The 22216-nt window shown below is 42.9% G+C and overlaps 1 protein-coding gene across 2 annotated transcripts; it reads left to right on the forward strand.

Annotated features, from left to right (window-relative positions):
• The first annotated feature begins 4988 nt into the window (after positions 1-4988).
• On the forward strand, positions 4989-21664 carry SIK1 (salt inducible kinase 1). Of its 2 annotated transcripts, none has more exons than XM_083611919.1 (14): positions 4989-6928; positions 7658-7888; positions 8786-8902; positions 11109-11172; positions 11598-11759; positions 12136-12260; positions 12386-12509; positions 13160-13383; positions 13932-14081; positions 14635-14757; positions 15121-15343; positions 16828-17103; positions 17511-17760; positions 18693-21664. In XM_083611919.1, exons 2-14 carry the CDS (start codon positions 7736-7738, stop codon positions 19096-19098), a joined length of 2397 nt encoding a protein of 798 aa, XP_083468045.1. In that variant the 5' UTR covers positions 4989-6928; positions 7658-7735; the 3' UTR covers positions 19099-21664. The 2 variants fall into 2 exon arrangements, with proteins under 2 accessions (XP_083468045.1, XP_083468046.1); XM_083611920.1 differs by having other exon boundaries at positions 6735-7153.
• Positions 21665-22216: the final 552 nt, after the last annotated feature.

Genomic DNA, 22216 nt, shown 5'->3' on the forward strand with positions numbered 1-22216 from the left:
AAATTTTTCAAAGGCCTTGTGTAAGTGTATGTGTACCTTTACCACCAGCAGGTCTCTCCCCCCCATTTCATTTACTTTAAATTATGCTGTTGCCTGTTGCAGTAGTGGAACACCTCTTCTCCCAGAAGGCCCCTGGAGCAAGGCTACATTCTGGCCTAGCATCATTCCAGGGGCATTTGGGCAGGGTGTGTGCATTTGAAATAATGAAGGCTGCCAGCTGCTGAGAGATGTTTTCCTGCTGCTGCTATGTAAAACTTAAGGCAGGGCTGGCCCACCCATGAGGCAAGGTGAGGTGACTGGTGCCTCAGGTGGCAAGATCCACAGGGGAAACTAATCTTGATGTAGATCTCTATTTCCCCCCACCCTCTGATGCAGACCTTCAATCACCCCTTCTTCCCTGGTGGAGAGGGGAGCAGCATTGTGTGGTTCCATGGAGTGTAAAGAATCCCACATTCCCTTATTTTGCATGTAAATAGGGTGAACACATGGAAACTAGCAAGAGTTTGATCTTCAGGATGGCTGCCAAAAAACAGGAAGAGTGTATTCCACCCCAACAGTAAGACTCGCTGGTGCCACGACAATTTCTGTGTCAAGGAGGCAGTTGAGCAGGTTGATGAGAAAAATTCTCAATATCTGTTTGAGGAGCACCCACATGTTTTTCCAGTCTGACATAGAAATGCCACAGTAGGCACTGGATATGCAGTTTCTGCAGCAGTCTCCTGAAGGAGGAAGCTTTCATTGTGGAGCACAAAGAAATCCCACCAGTGGAGCTCCCTCCAACCTCCTGTAGCCCAAGCTGTGGGCAATTTGGTGCTTCCTTCTAGTTCATCCAATCCCAGGGTGACCACTACATTAATGACTGCCTTGTTTGAAGTCATGACATTTGCTCAGATCAGGAATCACCAGTTACTCTAAGAAAGCCCAAACAACTCCCTATGCTTAGGGGCATTTAATTTTTTTTGCAGACTCAAGAGACCAGCTTGTTTCTTCCAGAAAAGAAGCTCATACCTCTTGGGTCAGGGGTGGGGTGTATAGTAGTAGACAATGGGACAAATGTGATGAAGACTGCAAAGGATTTGGGGCTTGGACACACTGACCTAGTCTTTAGGTCATTTAGTGGTAATCTCCCATTTGGCTTGATCAACCCAAGTGTCTCATCCAAGCGTTTGGCACAGCTGGCAGTATGTTTATCCAGAAAGGGAGCTGCCTTTCACATCCAATGTGGCCATGCTCTCATTCATTGGGAGCAAAAGGAACTGGAGCTTGGGTCACCAACTGCAGATGCAAGCACCTTCTTCTCTGTTGCCATGGATCAAGAAGAGGTCTCAGAGGAGCTACAGAGAAAGGGTGAAGAAGAGCCAGAGGGAAGAGTAGAAACTGATTCAGAAGAAAAGAGGGAGGATGACATGGCTAGACAGACACAGACAAGCTACCAAGTGTTCAGTTATAGCTTCTTTGGCAGTACTGGTTTGGCAGTAAAAAATACTTGCATTGGAACACACAAAGTAAACTAATTGGTACCTTTCTGAGAGAAAAATGAATCCTTAATCATTATTTCACCAAACCACATAATTATTAAAAACACCATAAATTATGTTGCTATTATGTTGTATTATATTAATTACAGAATGATGATGACGGTGTCCCAAGGAGAACTTTTATAAAGGGGAGCTACAAGGAGGCCTCTTGTAGGCATTATCTTTGTAAGTAAACAACACTATATGAACTTTCCCAAAAGCTCCCAAATCAAAGTTTTCATTTTGTTTTCTAAATGTTGTCTTGTTACTTTATAAGTATGAAAATAAGATTTATGCAGAGATAAATATGGTTTGGTTCTGCAGTTTTCTAAAGAATAAAAAGCTTTCCTTGGCATAAATAAAACTCAAAATGAAGAGGAAAGAAACATTGCAAACATTTGCTTAGAAGTAGCCTGACCCCCTCTTCAATAGGACTTACATCTGAGTAAATATCTATAGGAGTGCAGTATGTCAGGTCATGTAACTTACATGTAAGTCAGTCACAAGTAAGTCTAGTACTTCAGTGTCTTGAAGCCAGTTCTTCCAGGGCCCTAGGGGAGATCTTCAGGTGTCCCTGTCTGTCTATGCCCCAGCTGGAGCACCTGCACATTCTATTACCTTTTCTCCTGTGATGGGTGAACTCCTCTGATCCCGCATGCTTGATTTGCAATTGTGAATCCCTTTCATGCTTCCGCTGAACATGCAGAGATGGGGGAGCAGGGAGACGTGACCAGTGGGGGCAGTCCTCCCCTCCCCACAATGCATTCAGTCAGCATGCATGTGACCGGCATGCACAGGACTGTGAATATGATGAAAGGGGGAGCAAAGGAAGCAGAACTGGGGTAAAGGTCTGGCCTAGAGAAATGATGCCATTTTGGCTGGACATGGGCAAACAAGAGAGGGAGCCAATGTGTATAGAGTTGCAAAGTCTAAAGTCTAGACCATGTTCGGGGAATTCTGACAGCTGTGGCTTTTTATAACATCACAGTGTTGTGACCTACCAACCCTAATGGGCAGAAAAGGATAAAGGGCATTGGTTGGGAGCAGGCATGGACTGAGTTTCAGAGATTATATGGAACTGGCCAGCCAGTTATTTGGCTGCAAGAATATTGTGATTATAGAATGGTTCAATCTTTATTTCACTTCATTAATTCCACCAAAAAACTACCCCTATTTGTTTTGAGTCTACAAACTCCCTTTCCTGCAGTTTCATATCTTCCTGTTGTAGCAATTCAGCCATTCCCAATCGGAAGTTACTTTGTCCATACAATGTGCAAGCTAAACAGTACATGAACACAAAGCTGCCCCTTCCATTGAACAGGCAAGCCCATTTGTGTAGGAACTTTATGCACACACATTGTCAGAATGCACACCCAGGGGTCTGCACAAGGGCAACTTTGTGGACTGATTCTATGCTGAACTGGTGAGAGTGATAAAGCATACACTGAGAATACTCTGCAAACTGCAATGTTGGGGGGAAGTCATGCTGACTCATTCCTACAAAGCTTTTAAAGTGGTACAGCAGATCTACAAAGCATTTTAAAAACAGAGAGGCAGGGGAAGGAGAATGTGTCTTAGAGAGGCAGGGGAAGGAGAATGTGTCTTAACTTTCAAAACTTCTATCACCAAACTACTTGAAAACATCGTATTAATATTTAACTGGAACTGGCAGACAGAAAAGTGTGGGAACTTCTTTATTAAAAGAATCAATGTTGATGTAAATGGCATGGCAAACATCACAAGGATATCATAAACCCTGGGAGGTTTTAGACGAGAAGAATGGGTGAAATCTGACCTGTGTCAATCAAGCCCTAACATGTGTGCTACCTCCAGACTCATCTAACATGAACCACAGATGTGACAGAGACTGAGGTCTGGATATATCAGAATGTATAACTGGGAACCAAACACAGTCTCCACTCATGACTAGAAGCTGATGCAAAAGGGGAGGGGAAGTGGAAGAAAGTTTGGTGAACAGGCATAGGAGCAAAAAGGGAAGTGATCCCTGAACAGTACAGCCATCACCTGTATACTCATACCAACCTGAGACTTCCTGTTGCTTGTGCAGTACTAGCACATAAGAGACAAGTACCAGCAGACCCTGGAGAACCCTGAGATATGCACAATTGCAAAAAGTTGCAGGGGGTAAACCTCAAGGTCCTACCCCAACCATAATAATTCAATATGGAATACTGAGAGGCTGAGAGTAAACAAACTCTAACTGGGTGGGAGAGAAGGACAGAACAGTGGCTGAATGGAGTGGCTGGAACAGGAGGATGGATAAACACACACATATACACATATGATGTATACATAATAATAATCTCGTCTGAATAGGTCCTGGTTCACCCAAGAGCTATTTATTTATGTTGTGAGGATCAGAAAGTGAGAGCTTCCCATAGACCTCAATTGAGCAATGAAATAATTTAATGTAGTTGGAGTTGAGCACAAGTGTGTTCCTCCATATATAACACCACACAAAATTTCCCATTGAAGATTGAGCAAGCTCAGTGGGCACGAAGTGCAAGCTGGTTGCAGGGCGGGGGAAATCAGGGGGAAGGTATGGAATTGGGATGCAATGGAAACACTAAACAGCAACATTCCACACTGTAACACTGTGTTGCAAGCCCCACTTGAAGGAATTAATTCTAGAAAGCTACAAGGGTCCCCAGGATAAACCTAAGACTCCAATGGGCCTCACTCCTGTGTAATGTGCCATAATAGATCATTTTACCAGTTATGCTGAGCTGCTCAATACCATCCATTCCTAGGTGACAAATCCGTTTATTTTATGACTACAGTAAACTCCTGCCTTATTCCAGGTGTAACTTTGTTTAGGACAGTCTCTTGCCAGTGTTTCAAGGGGATGAAACATAGCCTATCACAATGTATCTCACCCGTAATCACTTCTAGGGAATTGTACATTTGTAGCCACTGTGCTTGTACATGTTGTTTTGTTAGGTTTCAAGTGCTTCAGTGAGAACAGTGAGTTTTGTTTCCTAATAATCAGGAATATTCACCTGTTATTTCACATGAGGTTCTTTGAGCACTGTTCAGACACTAACTGATCATCACTGAACAGGTACATCTCATCACTTCCATCACAAAGACAGGTCAAGTAAAGTCCAAGGTCATTGATCAAGTTTGTGTCTAGCAGCCCAAACACTCAAAACTCCCAGATGTCTATTCTGCTAAGGCCATGTCTTGTTTCTGTCACACCTACACTCTTGTCCTTGCAACCTAATTTTAACTTTGGGCTCACTGGAAGACAGCTGTGTAGGAACCATGCAGTGGGTACAAATGATTTTTTTAATTTTTATTTCCATGGAGTAAATGTGCACAGAATTCCTACCTAAATTTTACTGCTAAGCAATGAGATATTGACCTCTCCTTCTCTCTAAGAAAAAATATGTCCAGGATATTAGTTGGTTGTTGTTGTTTTAAACACCATAGTAATTTTTATATAACATTTATATATCAATTTGTCTCAGTCTCAAAATTTCCCTGATTTTTGTTATGTTCCTTCTGTGTTTTTTTTTAAATATAGTTGTGATTATGCTAATAATTCAAAGGGAGGGGGGAACCCCCAAATGAAATGAAAAATGTATAAATTGGCTGGAGCCGCATAGAGGGAGCACATGCCATAAACCATGGAACTGAGTTGACTACATATGTATGTATGTATATACATTTACGTATACAGAATTCTCTACCAAGCCACAGCTTCCGCATCACCTCACCCCAAAATGACGTTGCTGATGGCTAAATTTTGGGCTGGGGTGATTCTCCACTCTCATTCGGAGGTTTTGCTGCATTCTTCTCCACTCCGGGCAATTGAAACTAGCCTTTGGACTCCTGGCCTGCTGCCACATTGCACGAGCTCTCGGCCAATTTAAATGGCATTATAGGAGTTGGGGCAAGGTGACCCACGCAAACTGAATCCAGGCAGGACAAACTGTCAAGGTCACGCCGGGGATTTTGCTTGCAGCCCGTTTATTATTTGTGCACGCAGCACATAAAAAATGAAGCATTGGATCTACAAGGCACGTTTAACTGTTTCGAGACGGGAGTACGTTTGTTGTTTTCAATTTGGTGGCCGCCAACCCCATCTTCGTGGAGTTGTGGGCGCGAGGGATCCTCGACCATATCTCGCCCGCCGCCGAGGCTCCTTGTTCTCCATCCCTTATTGGGAGACGCGAGGAGGGAAAAACACTTCTTCTCGGGCCCTTTTAGAAGCCGAGGTCTCTCTGGTCCGATTTTAAGCGCCCCGAGGGTCACTTGACACACGCGGCTTCCAAATCCCTTGACACGTGGTTCCAAAAAGCAAAACAAAAAATAAATCGTATATGCCCGAGAGCTCGGACCCTTTTCGAGGGGGGTTCAAAGCCAACTTTGAACAGGCGCCTCCCCCCTCAACCGCCTGGAGAGCCCGGCGATCACCCCCCACAGGCCTCATCCCCCCGGGGCGGGCGAGGAGCTGAGCCGAGCTGCCCCTGGCTGCCCCTGAGGAGAGGCCATTCCTGCCAGCCTAGCCTCTCAGAGCCGCGGCCAGGTTTAATCCCTGCCTTGGGTGCCGGTGCGTGAAGCTGCCTAATCCTATTTCGGTGCACATGGATGGGGCGACACCGCCCTGCCTGCCCGCCTCGCTTCGCCGCGTCGGCCAAGAGGTTAAATCCGCCCCACTGGCGCCTACGGGGTTAATCGGGGTCTCGGGTGAGGCGGCGCACGTGCGACCGTTAACTGCCAAGCAGCCCCGCTCTCCGGCCGCCCTTTGCACACGGTCTCTTACATTCTCACGTAGTAGAGTCCGTAGGCTTCCACGCGCCCAATCTCACACTGGGCTCCGGGGCACAAGGGGTTAACAAAGGAAAGGGGGGGAAAAGAGAGAAAGCGCCTAGGCTGAGTTCCGGCGCCGGACGGGTTAATTGGAGGCGCTGCGGCTCCGACAGGGGGCGACCCCTGCAATGATAACAAACGGTCACGTGGTGCGGTTCGAGCGGGGAGGGCCGTTCCTCCTCTCACTCCTTCCCTCTCCCTTTCCCTCGGCGCTAACGTCACCCCACCTTCCCGATCTCCAGGGCGACGGGCCCATCTGGGCGCGCGTCAGAGCCGCCCGTCTCTTGGCAACGGCTGGATGTCTCTCTCTCCCTTCTCATTCAGCCTCGCGCTTGATCGCGCGTCGCTCTGGCGTCAAAGTGACGTCAATGGGCCTGTCTCGGTTTTCGGAGGGGGCGGAGGGAGGGCTTCCCGCGTGCTCCTCTGGCCCCGGCACACACAGAGCGCGAGGGCAGCAGGGAGAGCAGCAGCAGCAGCAGCCTGGGAGCCTGGCAGGCAGGCAGGCGGGCGGGCGCGGAGCAGGAGGCGGCGACGGCGGCAGCAGTCAGCCCGCCAGCCAGCCCGCCTAGCGCAAGGTAGAGTCGGAGAGCGAGGCGCGCGGGGAGACTCTCGCAGCCGGCGCTGTGCTGACTCGGGGCGCAAGTTTTCCGAGGGGAATTTCCCGCGGCGCCTCCGCCTCGTGGCTTTTATGCTCGATCCTCGGGGGCATTCCCGGGCTCCCCACAGTCTGGGTAGCCTAGTCTCTCTCTGCCTCCCGGGACGGCGGCTGCTTTGAGGGAAGCCCTTGCTGCAGCCCCATGGTAGCTTTTTAGTGGAGCGTTTCTGTCTATTCGTATATATGTATATAGTATAGATGACGGTCGTCTTGTGAATAGTCCAGGCGACGTTCCCAAGCTGCAAGACTCGCCAAGCCGTAGGGGATTTGCGCGGCGCTCGTCTTAACGCCCCCCAGTTCCCGTCCCATTCATTGTTAGTGGAACTTGAATGGATCGGGCGCAGAAGTTAGTTTTTCAGATGATCCTGGAACGGGTTTCTTCCCTCATCCTAGACAGAACTTGCCCAGCACTTTTCTGCTACTTAGTGCTAATTTTTTAAGCTGCAAAAGTACCTTTCATTGCCTTTATTGTGTAGTCATCTTAGGCAAGCTTTGAAAGAGTCAGTTGCGCTTTCTCCAAGTTGAAAAGTCCTCAGGACTAACTTCTGAAGTTTGAGGCAATTTGGTAGAGCCTCAGTGGGGCAGATTTTATATATATATATTATAATTCACTGAAAAATTCACTGGAACTTTATTTGTCGTCTTGCAGGTGCAGATTCCAGTCTCGGAAGAGGAAGGCTTATGTAGACATTTCTAAATAGCATTTGTCACCCACCAAAATCAAACCATGGTGATCATGTCAGATTATACAACTGTCCCCACCTCAAGCCACAGCCAGCAAAGGCCTCTTCGGGTCGGATTCTATGATATTGAGAGGACCTTGGGAAAAGGCAATTTTGCTGTAGTAAAACTGGCCAGACACAGAGTCACCAAAACGCAGGTGGGTGTGTTGATGTTTGCTGCCTTGATCTGTATAGAAAATCAACTGTAAAGAACTGGTAGTATTCCTCTGTGGGGCTTTCTGTTTCCACAGATAAGGACTAAACTAGGTACATTAAGAGAAACTCCCTGGAGTAGACTGTATAATAGAATGTAGTTAAAATAGCAGCAGTTCAATTTGCACATTGAAATCACTTCAAAATGAATTTGAAATATTGGTGATTAGTGCTCTCTTCATTATTTTTGTTGACATAGTTAAAACAAACTGAAGACATGGTGTCTTAGTTGATATTCCTAGGTAGTTGTCAGTTTTTGAAATAAGCTGTGTAGTGCAACTCCAGCTTACATTACCTTTCTAGAACTTTAGTGGGATATGTGATTTGGATCAAAACACTGAAAGCTTCAAAATTGTTATATATATATATATATATAGAGAGAGAGAGAGAGAGAGTGTTTAATTATATATGCTGAATTTCTAAGTCAACCTATGATCTATTTTCTTGAATCTGGACTAGACAATATATTATAAAACACGGAACATCAGGAGTGATTGCCATTTTAGTTAAATTCAGTGACTGGCACTTTGATTTCAAAGTGTAGCCGTCTTTAAGCATAGTTTAAGGAGTAAGTAAGTTGAATTTAGTGACACTTCTAAGTAAACATGTTTACAAATGTGCTGCATTCACTTTTACCTGTTTACAAGTCCTGTTGGTTCCAATGAAATGGATAGTCAATGAACGAGTCTTTGTGTTATTATTGCATTTGTTGATTGTTTTCCCCTAACTTTCTCAAATATGATTCGTTTTTCAAAACATTTTTTTATTTGTACTTGTATGTTGTGCAGTAGTATAAAACCATATTTTACAAGTGTTCTGGGTTTGTTTTCTTGAAACTATAGGTTGCAATAAAAATTATTGACAAAACACGGTTAGATTCAAGCAATTTGGAGAAAATCTATCGAGAGGTTCAGATTATGAAGCTTTTGAACCACCCCCACATTATCAAGCTGTATCAGGTAAGAGATAAGTTCTGATCACTACCTGGCTATTAGACTTATCCTTATGGCTTTGGCTGCTAATGATCTTAAAATGCACATGCTTCCAACAGGAAATGAATTAACATTACTTTTCTAAACAGTGCTGGAACAAAGTGACAAAGTATTTCATATCTAAATATTTAGCAAGGTTGTTATTTCGTTTTCACAGTCAGTTCAAACAGTTATAAATTGTTCAAATGTGACTGTAAATCATTTGATGTGCTAGGTGTGCTGGGTAGGCATACATAACTAAAATCCCTTGTGCTTTTACACGATGAAAATACTTCTCTGCTTATAGAATTTTCAAAACCATAATCAAACCTCTACTTACAGTGCTGATTCTTTGAATTACTAGTTGAAATTGGGCTTCATCTGAGTAAATGTGCTTAGGGTCAGGCTGTCACTTGGAAGTTTTCTTAAAATCTTGGTTTTGGGAACTTCAAAAGCCACAGTGAAATACTATGCAATTTGTTCTAGCTCAGTTGTATTTTCAGCACATGCATTCCTTAAAAAAAGAACAAAAACTGATGTACTCTGCATCTGGTGAGCAGAGTTGAATTTACAAATGCTAAATATCTAATTAGTGTTTGGTGGAAGTTCCTCTTAATCATCTTAAAGAGCACCTTATGGATTTAAGAGGAAGGTGATGAGTGACTTCTTGTCCAAGGAAGAAGAAAATGTTTAACGTGGCTTAAGAATATAGCTGCTCTTAAGTTCAGTGTACAGTAACAATTGCCATAATATAAGATGCCTAGAAAATACATCTTATCTTTGGGAAGATGAGCAAGGATAAGCTTCGCAAATATGAAAAGCAGAGCCAGTGAGAAACTTGTTTTGGTGGCGGTATTATTTTTAAAGTACACATATATGGCTGCCATACGAACTGCTGTAACACATATTTAGGTCTATTTGTCATCACTCTACCTACCTGACAGATAATTTTTATTTCCTTTCTATAAAATAGTCCAGGTCAAAATAATATTTCAGGCATTGAATATTGTTTAAATCCTCTCATTGCTGAATTAGGCTACTCAGCTGAACCTGAAAAGTGTTTTTAGAAGCTGTTTTTGTGAGGAGGAGAGGACAGTATTCCTACCTACATGTCTTTTCTGTGTTCATTTTTTGATGCTCCCCTTTGGTGGAGGAGTCTGAGCTGCAGGAATTAGGTGAAATGCCAGTTTGGGGGTGGAAGAATAGTGTTGACTTAGTTTCAACAGCACTGTCTAATTTTAATCCAATTGGCCTCTTTCCCAGAACATTTTAAATGTCTTACTCTTTCCTGTCATTTCTTTCTACATATATATATTTAAAATTTATATTTTTCATTATGTTTATATGTGGGATGAAAGCGCCTTTCTCTGCCTTTGATATTCAAACCTCATTGCAGAATCTTAAAAAATATAGTTTCTGAAAAGACACTGATGCTGCTTTGTGGTTCTTAATCCTTTTTTGTAAGCCAGAATTTACTGAACCAGAAAGTACAGAGTTGTTTGGGAGAGCTGTCTTTGACAAATGTTTTATATTTATCATTTGATGCTGTAAAGCAGGAGAGGCAGTCTCGGGGAGCAACATGTTAAATTTATTTTTTTGAAAGAATTTGAACCATTTTTTAAAAAAATGCTTTAGGTCATTTTAAACTTATTTTGCAGGCGGTACTGCCTTTTAGAAGTAAATTGATACTGAAATTGCCATTCACACTTCAGTGTGGATGGATGTTGAGAAATAGCTGTGCACACAGAGGAAGCTGTTATGGATAGACAGGCACGTCTAGTAACTTACTGAGTGAATAAACCTACACAATACCAAGTGTGAATGGGGCGCTTGGATAGTTCTTGTTTGCTTTTTGTTCCACCTTCTGAATGTGTCGGTCACCTGCTTCCTAACAGTGAGATCATGAGTCCTGTTTACTGTCCTTAAATAACATGATACGCCTGTGTAGTTAATACACGTTAATGTAATAAATTATGGACATTGAAGGAAGAGGTGGATGCTATTGAAGTATCTCTGTATGGAAACAATATTAGGTTCATGCAGGGAAGCCTGGTCTTTTCATTCAGCTCTTTTCTGTGGAGCAAATGCATTTGATATTCAAAGTATATTAAATATTTCCAAGGCCTGTATCTTTAATGCATTCTGGGTTTTTCCCCCCTTCTCTCTTTCTCCTCTCCCTCTATACCCTTATTAGGTTATGGAGACAAAAGATATGCTTTACATTGTAACTGAATTTGCAAAAAATGGAGAAATGTTTGGTAAGTTCTTATCAAAGCATAGCAGTAGACACTTCCTTGGTAACTTGAATGTTGGGTGAGGAGCATGCATCTTAGCATTCGGATAAATGTGGGCTTTGTTTATCTGTAGACTTCTACAGACATAGGATTATATGGGTTACACTCTACTTCAGAATTACTGTGCTTGGAACAGACAAGTATTTGTCTGGTCTAGGCTGCAAAGCCTGATATAAATGAATTCCTTAATTAGCTGAAGTCCAAATAATGGGAATTTCTTTGTGGGCGTGTTGTTTTATGAGGGTACAGAAGCTGAAGATTTCGATCCTAATGCTTAGATATCCAAAGTAAAGGTCACAACACTGAAGGGGGAAAGTCTAGTTGGGGGTCAAAGGAGAAGTTTGTCCGTGGCATTTAGTATTTGACCCTTTTGTCATTGTCTTTGGCAGATCACTTGACTTCCCATGGTCACCTGAGTGAGAGCGAAGCACGGAAGAAGTTCTGGCAGATCCTTTCAGCTGTAGAATATTGCCACAGTCATCATATAGTGCACAGAGACCTCAAAACGGAGAACCTGTTGTTAGATGCTAACATGAACATCAAGCTTGCAGGTGAGAATGGTTGCACAGATGATGTCACTAAAAAACTTAGTAGGGCTTCATGAAATCCTTGTATGAACAACTTCTTTGTGTGATGCCGCAATAGACAGAACCTTTGAAATTCTATGTTTATGAACCTGCTGAATGGATTATATATAATACTTAGCAAAGAAGCATAGGTGCAATTTATTTATTTACTGGATTTATATAAGCTGCTCAGTGACATACTTTCTCTGAACAGCTCATAATAAATAAAAGAATAAAATCCAATATTGAAATACAAAAACAAAACAAATACATAGAGGTCCCTTGCAGTGCCCCTGCTTGCTTTAATCACAAGTGTATTTTTAAAAATTTAAAGGAATATTTCATTTATCTTCCTCTACAGACTTTGGGTTTGGAAACTTCTACAAATCTGGAGAGCCTCTCTCTACATGGTGTGGGAGCCCACCTTATGCAGCCCCTGAAGTCTTTGAAGGAAAGGAATATGAAGGTCCACATCTTGATATATGGGTAGGTATTGCATTCTGTATTAGATTTCTCGTTGTGTATTAATTTTCCAAGATGGTGATGCTTGACAGGCTTTGCTGACTGCATTTCAGGTATTCATGTATTGCACTGTTTTTATTTCATGGTAGAGCCTTGGCGTTGTGCTTTATGTCCTTGTCTGTGGCTCTCTGCCATTTGATGGACCCAATCTGCCATCTTTAAGACAAAGGGTGCTCGAAGGACGATTCCGCATTCCCTACTTCATGTCACAAGGTGTGTTTACCAACCTTTCTGGCATTAGAAATCCACAATTCCTTTCCTGTTTTCTAGTTATTTATTAGATTTTTAGGTTTTGAACCATATTTTCCAGATAAAAGCTTATGTCTTGCATAATCCTGTTTTTGGTGTTTAGATGAACCCTTTAAATCTATGTTGATAGTGAAAACATACGTTTCCCAGGCAGATTTTCTTTGACATGCACAAAGGCATATCTGTGTAGAAGAGGATGACACTCTGGCTGTAGTGGCTTATATTTTATTTAATGAAAAGGGGCATATTAAAAATTATTTTAAATTCATTCAGTCATTAAAACTAGGGCATTCTGTCAAAGACTGAAATATTGACAGTTTGCTACAGTTCCCCAATAACTTACATCTTGCTCATGCTGTGGAAAAAAGAACAAGTTAATTTTTCATCTTTTTCAGCATATAGACTCAAAAACAGCTTAAACTCTTTTGAGTGGTATGTGATACAATTGCAAAATAGCCATGAAGATAGATTTACCTTAGGTTATCAGACAGTTGTTTGGTGCTCTTTTATGGGTAAGGATAAAAAGTAGTAGCCACTAGTTTAGCTTTCAGTGATGTGTCTTGCCTCTTAATATCTATATTCATGTTTCGGTTTTGTATCTTGTCTTTCAACAGATTGTGAAACGCTGATTCGACGAATGCTGGTTGTAGATCCCACAAAGCGAATCACAATTGCCCAAATAAAGCAGCACAAGTGGATGCAAGCAGACCCTTCCCTTCAGCAGCAGCAGTCTTTGTCATTCTCCATGCATAACTACAACTCTAACCTGGGTGACTACAACGAACAAGTCCTTGGGATCATGCATACTCTTGGGATTGATAGGCAGAGAACAGTTGAGGTGAGCCCTTAGCTACATGTTTGGCATCTGAGAAGCCCTTGTCCCTTATAAAATATTGGAATAGACATTGTGCTCTATAGGAAAGAGTAATATGTTTCCCATTTAGATTTCAAATTTTGAAAATGGTGTCCCATGTTGTGGTGGTGCTAAAAAGTGGTGTGTTGCTTGGTAGAATTTCTTCCACGTTATCTGGAAACCAGGCAGGGTGCTTCTCAAATATGGCACTATAGACACGAGACTGAATTATTAGGCTGCAGACATACCTGGCTGATAAGAGGGAAATATGGGACATATGAGACGTAACTTGAAAGCACAGATGACCAAGGTTTTTTGTCTTCTGAGAGTGGGCTTGCGTTGCTTCTGATAATGCACACATCCCAACCCCTCTATTTTAAATGCATCATTTTGTAGAATCCCTCTTGATTTCGGGGGCTCATTCTTCCAAGTAAACGCGTCTTGACCTTCTGACCTTTAGCGAAGAGGTGGCACTCCCCTTTTGAACCAAGCAATCTATTAACAGCTGCCTTTCTCTCTCCTGTCTCCTCTAGTCTCTACAAAACAGCAGCTACAATCACTTCGCTGCAATTTATTACCTTCTCCTGGAGCGTCTCAAGGAGTACCGAAGCAATCAGTTGTCAAATCGCCCAGTAAGCAGCCGTCAGCAAAGGCCAAGGAGCTCAGACTTCAGCAACATTGAGGTAAGATGATGCGCTGTCCTTCATAAGGTCACACCAGTTCCTCTCTGTCCTTTTAAGAAGTATATATTCTGCTGCATATTCTGCTTCTGGGGCAGTAGCTTATATTTTGTGTGACCAAGAGTGGCATTTTCCTCATGTTTCTTTTTATGCCTGAGATCAAAGGACATTTTTCAGCAGGGGATAGGAAGCGGGTGGGGAGGAGGTCTCTTGTACCCGTCCTCAGTGTTGACAGGAAACGTGGCTTGCTTCAGGTTTAAAACCAAAATTCTGCAAGCACTCAGGAGGATGTAGAATGAATTATACAAGTGTAAAAACTATAGGCTGCAGGAAATCTCCGTCTGTGAAGCATTAAGCAGACGGGAGCTGCATCCTGTGCAATGTCCTAACCTCTGTATTACTTGGAACTCTGTATGGATATGTATTTATTGAAGAGCAAATTAATTCATCCTTTCATATTGATCCATACCCGTGCAGCCTTTCAAGCTTAATGTATTTGTTCTAGTTACAAGAGCGGTTGGTAATGACTGTTCTCTCAATCCTTCTTTGGCTTCAGTTGCCTCAGGACAGCCTTGCCAGCGAGACCTTGAGATCATCTCTGTTCTACCAGCAGCCCCAGAATCTGATTCAGTCGCCCTTGCAGGCAGAAATGGATTGTGACATAAACAACCCATTACAGGTTGGTGCTGCTAGCGTCCTCACTTCATGTTTGATTGAAGGAAGTGTGCATGCCTGTGTGTGTGTGTGTGTGTGTGTGTGTGTGTGTGTGTGAGAGAGAGAGAGAGAGAGAGAGAGAGAGACACCTGGGGGCAAAAAGGTCTAGGATGCATTTAAATAGCCACCCCATCCATCTTTTTATTTGTTTTGCACTCCCATGTTAAATTCATAAAACTGAATAAAAAATCCCTTGAAGGATATCATAGAGGCATAATACACAGGGTACCCAATCAGCTATGATAATGAAGGGATCGTTGGGGAGAGGAATGTGGGGAAGAACCAAACAAGGGCACTCTATCACTTCCTGTATTTTTTGACCTTTCAGCCTATGTTCTTTCCCGTGGACCCGAACTTCAACAGTCTTTTTCGGAATCGCTCAATCTCTCCTAACAGCCTCCTGGAAACCACCATCAGTGAGGAGGTCAGGCAAGACAAAGAGCTGGAGGAGGAAATTAAAGCCTTCAACCCCATTCGCCTCCCCATCAACACAAGCCGAAGGCACACGCTGGCTGAAGTGACAACTCATTTTTATCAGTGTTCTCCACCATGTAAGTGTTTGCAAGAAGGGCAGACCACAGGATATACATAGAGGGTAGAAAAGTGTTTCCTTTTTGTGCTTTAAACAACATGTTGACAGACACCACAGTTTTTTTGTGCCTCTGTTTAGTGCATGTATTCACAGTAGGCTATTTAAAACATTTGGATTTGGAGCCAAACAGCCAAGTAACTCTCACAGGCCTATTCCAGAATGGGGCTTTTCCTTCCAGTGCACAATAAACATGTAATGGTTATTGGAAATCTGAACGACATTTACCCAAGAATGATCATCTTTGTAGAGAGAATTTCCTTTATTTAAGCATTGTAGCTGCAGTGTTTGTCAACGTTTTGTCAATATATGAGCCCCATAGTTGGGATTCCCATAGTTGGAAGATGGTGGTATGAGCACCATTGAGAATATACAATAGCTCAGCAGCAGAGCTTCTGGTTCAATCCTGGAAGTCTGCAGGTAGAACTGGGAGAGATTTGTGCTTGAAACCCTGGAGAGCAGCTGCCAGTCATTGTAGGCAATGCTACTTGACTCTGTATAAAGCCATTTCCTATTATTTTTCTTGAGACAAGCAAAACAGGCTCTTTCCCTAGCCATGCCCTCTTAAAACCTTTTAATTCCCTCTCTCTTCATTCTCTGTTGCTCCCCAAAACAATAGAGCACTTCATGTAACCATTTAATTTAAAAGTGCAAGTCTGAACATCAGACCATAGTTTTTGTTAACTGTTTTATTTACTTTTTTTATTCTTCCCTGTTCCCATTCCCTCCCCACCTTAGTTTCTTTGGAAATTGTGTGTTTTCACTCTTTGGTACCTATCTTCAGTGGCTATGGGGTGTGTTTTTGAAGCTTAGTGAACAGTTTGCATCTCTCGCTGTATTCCATGGCTTTTGGAAGCAGGATATTTTGCCTCTGACATGGAGTTCTAGCCAGCTATGCTAGCTTCTTGGCTGGTAGGTTGATGTTGCTTTCCAGGGAGGAGAGGGAAGAGATGGCAGGGAGGTCAGTGCAGTGCAAGCACACTGGCGGGTTAACCTCCCCAGCACATCCTTCTCCCTCCTGGTAAGCTACAGAACCTGCCATGATTTGTGTGTTACCTTTACTAAACACACACCACACAAACCCACAATAGTGTCAACACTATTCCCGTACCTTCCTCCTGTCCCCTGGAAAAGGCCATGTAAGCCCTAAAACCAAGATAACTATTGCAGCTGCACTTGATAGAGCAAGGATCCCCTACTGTATTATTACTTGCTTTAGCAATAAAATCACCCTACAAGACTACATTGCTGCTATAACTGGGATGGCACGCCTGCCACGTACAAAGCCTTGTGAGTTTTATACTTGTTTGCGTTGTGGTCTGAGGCTTCGGTTAATGGTAGATTTTCTTTGGGTGGGGAGAGTAATCTTATTTCCAACACTCTTCTTTAACTTCCTGTATCCATTTTGCAGGCGGTCTCTTCCAACCCATCTGCTTCTTTTTGTAGGTATAGTCATTTCCTCTTCCGCAAGCCCTACGGAAGGAACCAGTTCTGACAGTTGCCTCACTTCATCAGCAAATGATGGCTCTGTGGCTTTGAGCAACTGTTTGGAAGATCAGATGATGCTTGGTCACCCAGCGACAGCCAGAGTTACATCATCGTTTCCGACTTCCCATTCGGACACACCAGTATTGCAGGCTCAGGGCTGTCTGGGTGGTGCTTCTCTGTTGCCGGTCAGCTTCCAGGAAGGAAGGAGGGCATCTGATACCTCACTAACTCAAGGTAATTATTTCCTTGCTATGTAAGCAATACCAGTCCATAAGCACACACAGTAGATACATCAAGTAGTCGCTTTTTGTAGTTCTGTAATCAATATGCCAGACTCCTGCTTTCATCATAAAATTAGCGCAGACCATCTGCACACATTTTATTTGCCCATCCCATGAAATAACCTGAAAATGCAACAGTGCAGTTTATAAGATATGCAAGTTGGGAAAAGAGGAGCTGCTTGGCAGATTCAATTGGGTTCTATTTGTCTTCTGTGGCTCTTGTACGAGGTTCTGATTGGTGAGGAAATGAGCTGCAGCAGATCTGTAGTAGGTGCAAGTAATGTGTGTGTCCAAAGACAATGTCAACATGTAATGATGGTAGATTTATAACTCTCCTCCTTCTTCTTCTTTGCTTTATAGGCTTGAAGGCGTTTAGACAGCAGCTACGGAAGAATGCTAGAGCCAAAGGTTTTCTGGGACTGAATAAAATCAAAGGGCTTGCTCGCCAGGTGTGCCAGTCCTCGTCTGCTCGGGTAGCACGGAACGGCACGAGTCCTTTCCAGCATTCTCAGCAGAGTGCCTGCGTATACAGCAGCGGGGGAAATGGTGGCAGTGGTGTAAGCAGCAGAGAGAGCAGGAACCTCCTTGAAGAGGTGCTTCAGCAGCAGAGGTGAGAGAACAGTACACTGGCTATTGTAACAGTAGCTTAGTATATCACGACCTTGCCTTCACATTGAAAACAGACGAGCTGCTTATTTTCCACATCACTTTTGGGACAGGATGTGTGATCTGATGCTAGCATTGCTAGCTCCATTTAAAGCATCAGTTTGCGATATACGGTGCTCAGGTTTAAACATAAATGAGTTGCGTCTGACTAAGTCATTCTTGGAGTTGACCCATTTAAATCAGTGGGCTTAAGTTAGCCAGGGCTAACTGAAGCCCACTGGTTTCAATGGGTTTGTTATTATTGTTATTGGGGGTGGGAGGAATTCCAGCTGTTGTCATAAGATTCGTTCTTAGTATTTTCAGGCATGGAAGGATACTTTTTAGCATCTTACATTGCTTCTGCATCACACAGAGTCCTGCGCAGATATCCAAACTGTGTGCATGGTTGGGATGCAAATCACACCAGCCCTACCCCGGGTCATCCTCTTCTGTACAGGGGCTATGTAGAGCCTAGTGTCCACATAAGCTCAGTCCACACTGAACTGTGCCTCTTGATTTTCAGATCTCCAGGTGGTGTGGGTAGGATCTGTGCATGCTGGGTTATACACACATAGCTAAACTTGCGAACAGCATTTTGGGTGAGGCAAGCACACCACGGAGGATGGGATGGGCTAAGCTGGCAAGATCCCCATTTCCCACCACACACATAGAGATGGAATGTCTGTGTAGGGCTGCAACCCACAAGGGAGACTCTGTACCAATGGCTTAGTCATGCAGAAGAATGTTCCCCCCCCCACCAAATCCGCTGTCATGACTTGCAAAGACAAATGCTTCTAATGCCAAGGTGTGAGGGACAGAGGCTGTAATGTGAGAACAACCCCGAGGAAGCATATTAAAAATGGATAACTTCTTCACTCTCTTCTTTCTTGTATCCAGAATGCTCCAGTTACAACATCACCAGCCAGCCTGTCACCAACCTTCTCAGGTGTCCCAGTCGCACACCATCCTCATGCCTGACACTACAGGAAGCAAAGCATCCAGTTCCTTTCCCCTGTCCGAACTGCAGAGCGAGAACTCATTAGAGTTTGCCTTCCGCAACACCCAGTTTCTCCAGCCTCACCTGTTTGGAGTCAGTGTTTCTCCAGTAACTTCAGCTGCTCACCTCCTAGACACCCACCTGCACATCAGTAGCAATGTCTCCCCCATCGCCTCCATGTTTTCTCAGCAGAATGGCTTTGCTGTGCAATCTCCGAGCTATGATGCAGTTACTTTGCAGCATGGGGACTTTGAAATGGAGGACCTTACATCCACCCAGATGGGGAAGTTCGTCTTAGTCAAATAAGATTCCCCGCCCCCCTTCCTGCTCTCCAGTTCTCGTGGTTCACACATCTCTCTTTTGGAAGAGTGTGCTGCTCTCGCTACGATCTGCAGATGGGTGATTTTTATTATTTTTTTGCAACAGTAAAAACTCAGAAGCAATAACCTGTTTGAAATATGTGAAGAGGCCATTTGGCTTAGTAAAGCCCCGAACTTTATAGAACTAAAAGAAAAAAGCAATACTTGCGTCTTTTGGCTTCAACTGTACTTGCACTGAACAAATGTAACCAGAAACTGAAAGGAGAAAAAAAACCCTTTTTTGTTTTTGGAAGAAAAGAATGACAGGGAAGTGGGGGTGGGGTGGGGAGGGCACAGGAGAACACTTTTCTGGTACTGTATTAAAGTCAGGCCAATACAGCTCTGCTGTTATGCAAGACTTTGACGGCTGTCAATGGTTGTGGTGTAGCAGGGGAAGGCTTTTCAAAGAAGGGACCAGAGCCTCCCTATTCACAATATTTGTTTATGGATTTGTGAAGACGATAATTACCTCTTTTCTTAAAGACGACAAGCAAGAAAAAACCGCCACCCACAAACATAAACACAGATGCTTTTGTGTCACATTAATCGTTGATAGGGGAATAATGGCAAAATTATTACGCATTATTTGTTTTTATACTCGTGTTAAAGGAACTAATACCTCTCTTTACTTTTTATTCTCCCTTACTCAAAGGTTTATACCTTAAGAGGAAACTGTGAACTTTTCTGCTTAGTCTCTCACTTGTAGCAGCTAAGGGTAGTTTGTATTCATTAGAAGCAATTAATTTGTCCTCTGGCGGTTCTGTTACCAGACTACAAATTGTGTTCCTGCCTTTCTCTCTTCCGGTGGTGGTGAGGTTCAACAGTAGGAAAATGTCTGTGCATCAATGAGGAGATGCCCATGGAATACCGCAGAGGTGATGGGAGCAGAATTGCTAAGAGGTGCTGGTGTGGGAAAGCTTTCTTTTTAAATTCTTCTTTTACCTCCCTTCCCTCTGCCACCCCTTGAAAAGCACTATCAAATGCTTTGAGGTTGCCTATGGCATGTCTCTCAGTGCTGCACACAATTAATGCCGCTGCTAATGAGGTTTTTATGCATTTCGTTATCAGGGTCCAAACTGAACCGTCTCGTTGGGGAAACGTGCAATATTCAAAAGGTTGTGACAATTATACTGACAGTCAAAAGGAAATAGGATAGCACAACTTGATACTCTTCGTAAACAGTCTTTTTTGAACAAAATAGTTTAAGTGAGATGAACAGCACAACTTCTGGGTTTTGTTGTTTTGTATACTAATAGACGAGAGGGTTGTTGTTTTTATTTTAGGCATTTTTATTTGCGGTTTTAATATTCTGTGTGTGTTCGTGCTTGCACACATATAAGACTCGGAAGACAATATACACTACTTGGCTTTTGAAATAAGCTTTTTGGAGTTCCCTGGCATTTGCTTCCTCTGACCAGAGAACGACTTTTGTTGATACCAGTGGAAGCCTGGCAATGGATGTCACAGGGAGCAGGGAGACCACAGCGGGTCTTCCTTTGACCTAATAGATAGTTGGCGGGGGGAAAGAGGGTGGAAGATCAATTGTCAGTAGCAGGTGAGCAAGCTTGGCCAAAATTACCATTCAAATGTCTGAAAACAGCTTCATTCTGTCTAACACTTTTAAGGACCCATCTCTAAATGTAACACAGGGGTGCCTTCAAGTTACTACTACTGCTTCTTGCAACCTGCAGTGTTATATATGTAAAAAAAGAAAAAGAAAAAAAAGCTATTTTTTTAAATAAATAAGCCAAAGACTGTCTGTCTGTGGTGGTGTTGGTGAGGAGGGAGATAAAGTTGTATAGATCTATCTGTGGCTTTTCAACCTCTTTATCTGTGTACAGTATCTATATTGACGTGTCTTCAGTTTGCTGCTGCTGCTTTGTGTTCTGGAATCTCCAAGGTGAAGGGAAATAACTCCGTACAACCTTCTCTCTGACTGGTGCCTTTCGGCAGAGAAAATACCAGACTCATGCTAACTTGCAAAGCGGTTTGGTGTGTGGTTTGTAGGAGTGGCTACAAGGAGTGGGAGCAAGATCCATCACAAAGCAGCAACGTTGCCTTCATTTTCGTAAAACGGTAGCAACATGTTATTTTATGAACTGCATTCCTCACCCCACCCATTTCTGTCTTTTTACTTTATTTTCTACCATAGATCAAGAGGCCACAAAAAACAACTTTTTGTTCTAAGCAATGACAAGCACTTTACTTCTTGAGCCCCCCCCCCAATTGCTATAGAAAATGCTTTGAAACTATTCTGAAGTAGAAAAAGGTCATTTTCAACATTTCAGGGTTTGTGTCTCCTTTCCCCTCCCCTTGTAGTGTTCTTGACAGTACTGTTTTGCAGACTGCAATGCAATAGATTATTTAAATACACTATGTGATTGGTTTAATTAAGATGTATAGTTTTATTTTTTATCATGACAAGATCATTTTGTTTCTCATGTTAAAGAGATGTACACCAAAATGATTAGTTGTGTTTTATTTAATATTTAAATAAACAGTTGTTGAAATAATTTGCGATCTGCCTTGCAATCCTTTTTTTAAAAAAGTGTGGGTTTTTTTAAAAAAAGATACATCTATTTGGGTTTCCCTTACAGCTGATCTTTTTGTAAATTCTTTTATTTCCATGGAAAACAGAAGGGCTCCTCAGATGTTTTCCACCCCCACACAAATATTACGGTGTTTCCTGATCTGGTGTCCTCCAGAGTGTTTTGGATTACAGCTTCCAAAACACTGTGCTAGCTGAGGCTGATGGGAGTTGTAGTCCAAAACATTTGAAAGGTGCTAGGTTGGGAAAGGCTGGTATATGGAATACATGGAAAAGGAAACAGAACCATGTTTCCTGGTCCTATCCCCAGTCTCCACACAGTCATTGGTACATATACAAGGTATTTCTTTTTGTGTACAGTTCTATCCTCTTGAACGCAAGCAACTAAAATTCATCTGGCACTAACAAATTTATTATGGCTTAACATTTTATGGATTTTGGGGTTTTTCAGAGGGTTGCCAACTTTTGATATAAAAAATACTCATCTGCTGCTCTCCTAGGACCTTACGTGGAGCTA

The sequence above is a fragment of the Podarcis filfolensis genome (genome assembly GCF_964270895.1).
Source record: "Podarcis filfolensis genome assembly, chromosome: 4".
In the NCBI taxonomy this organism is placed as follows: Eukaryota; Metazoa; Chordata; class Lepidosauria; order Squamata; family Lacertidae; genus Podarcis; species Podarcis filfolensis.

Bases quoted from the DNA above. Each gene is read 5' to 3' on its own strand.
- SIK1 (XM_083611919.1), top strand. From the start codon at position 7,736: ATGGTGATCATGTCAGATTATACAACTGTCCCCACCTCAAGCCACAGC. The intron at 8,903-11,108 runs GTAAGAGATAAG...TACCCTTATTAG, and splicing joins ACATTATCAAGCTGTATCAG to GTTATGGAGACAAAAGATAT. The intron at 11,760-12,135 runs GTGAGAATGGTT...CTTCCTCTACAG, and splicing joins CATGAACATCAAGCTTGCAG to ACTTTGGGTTTGGAAACTTC.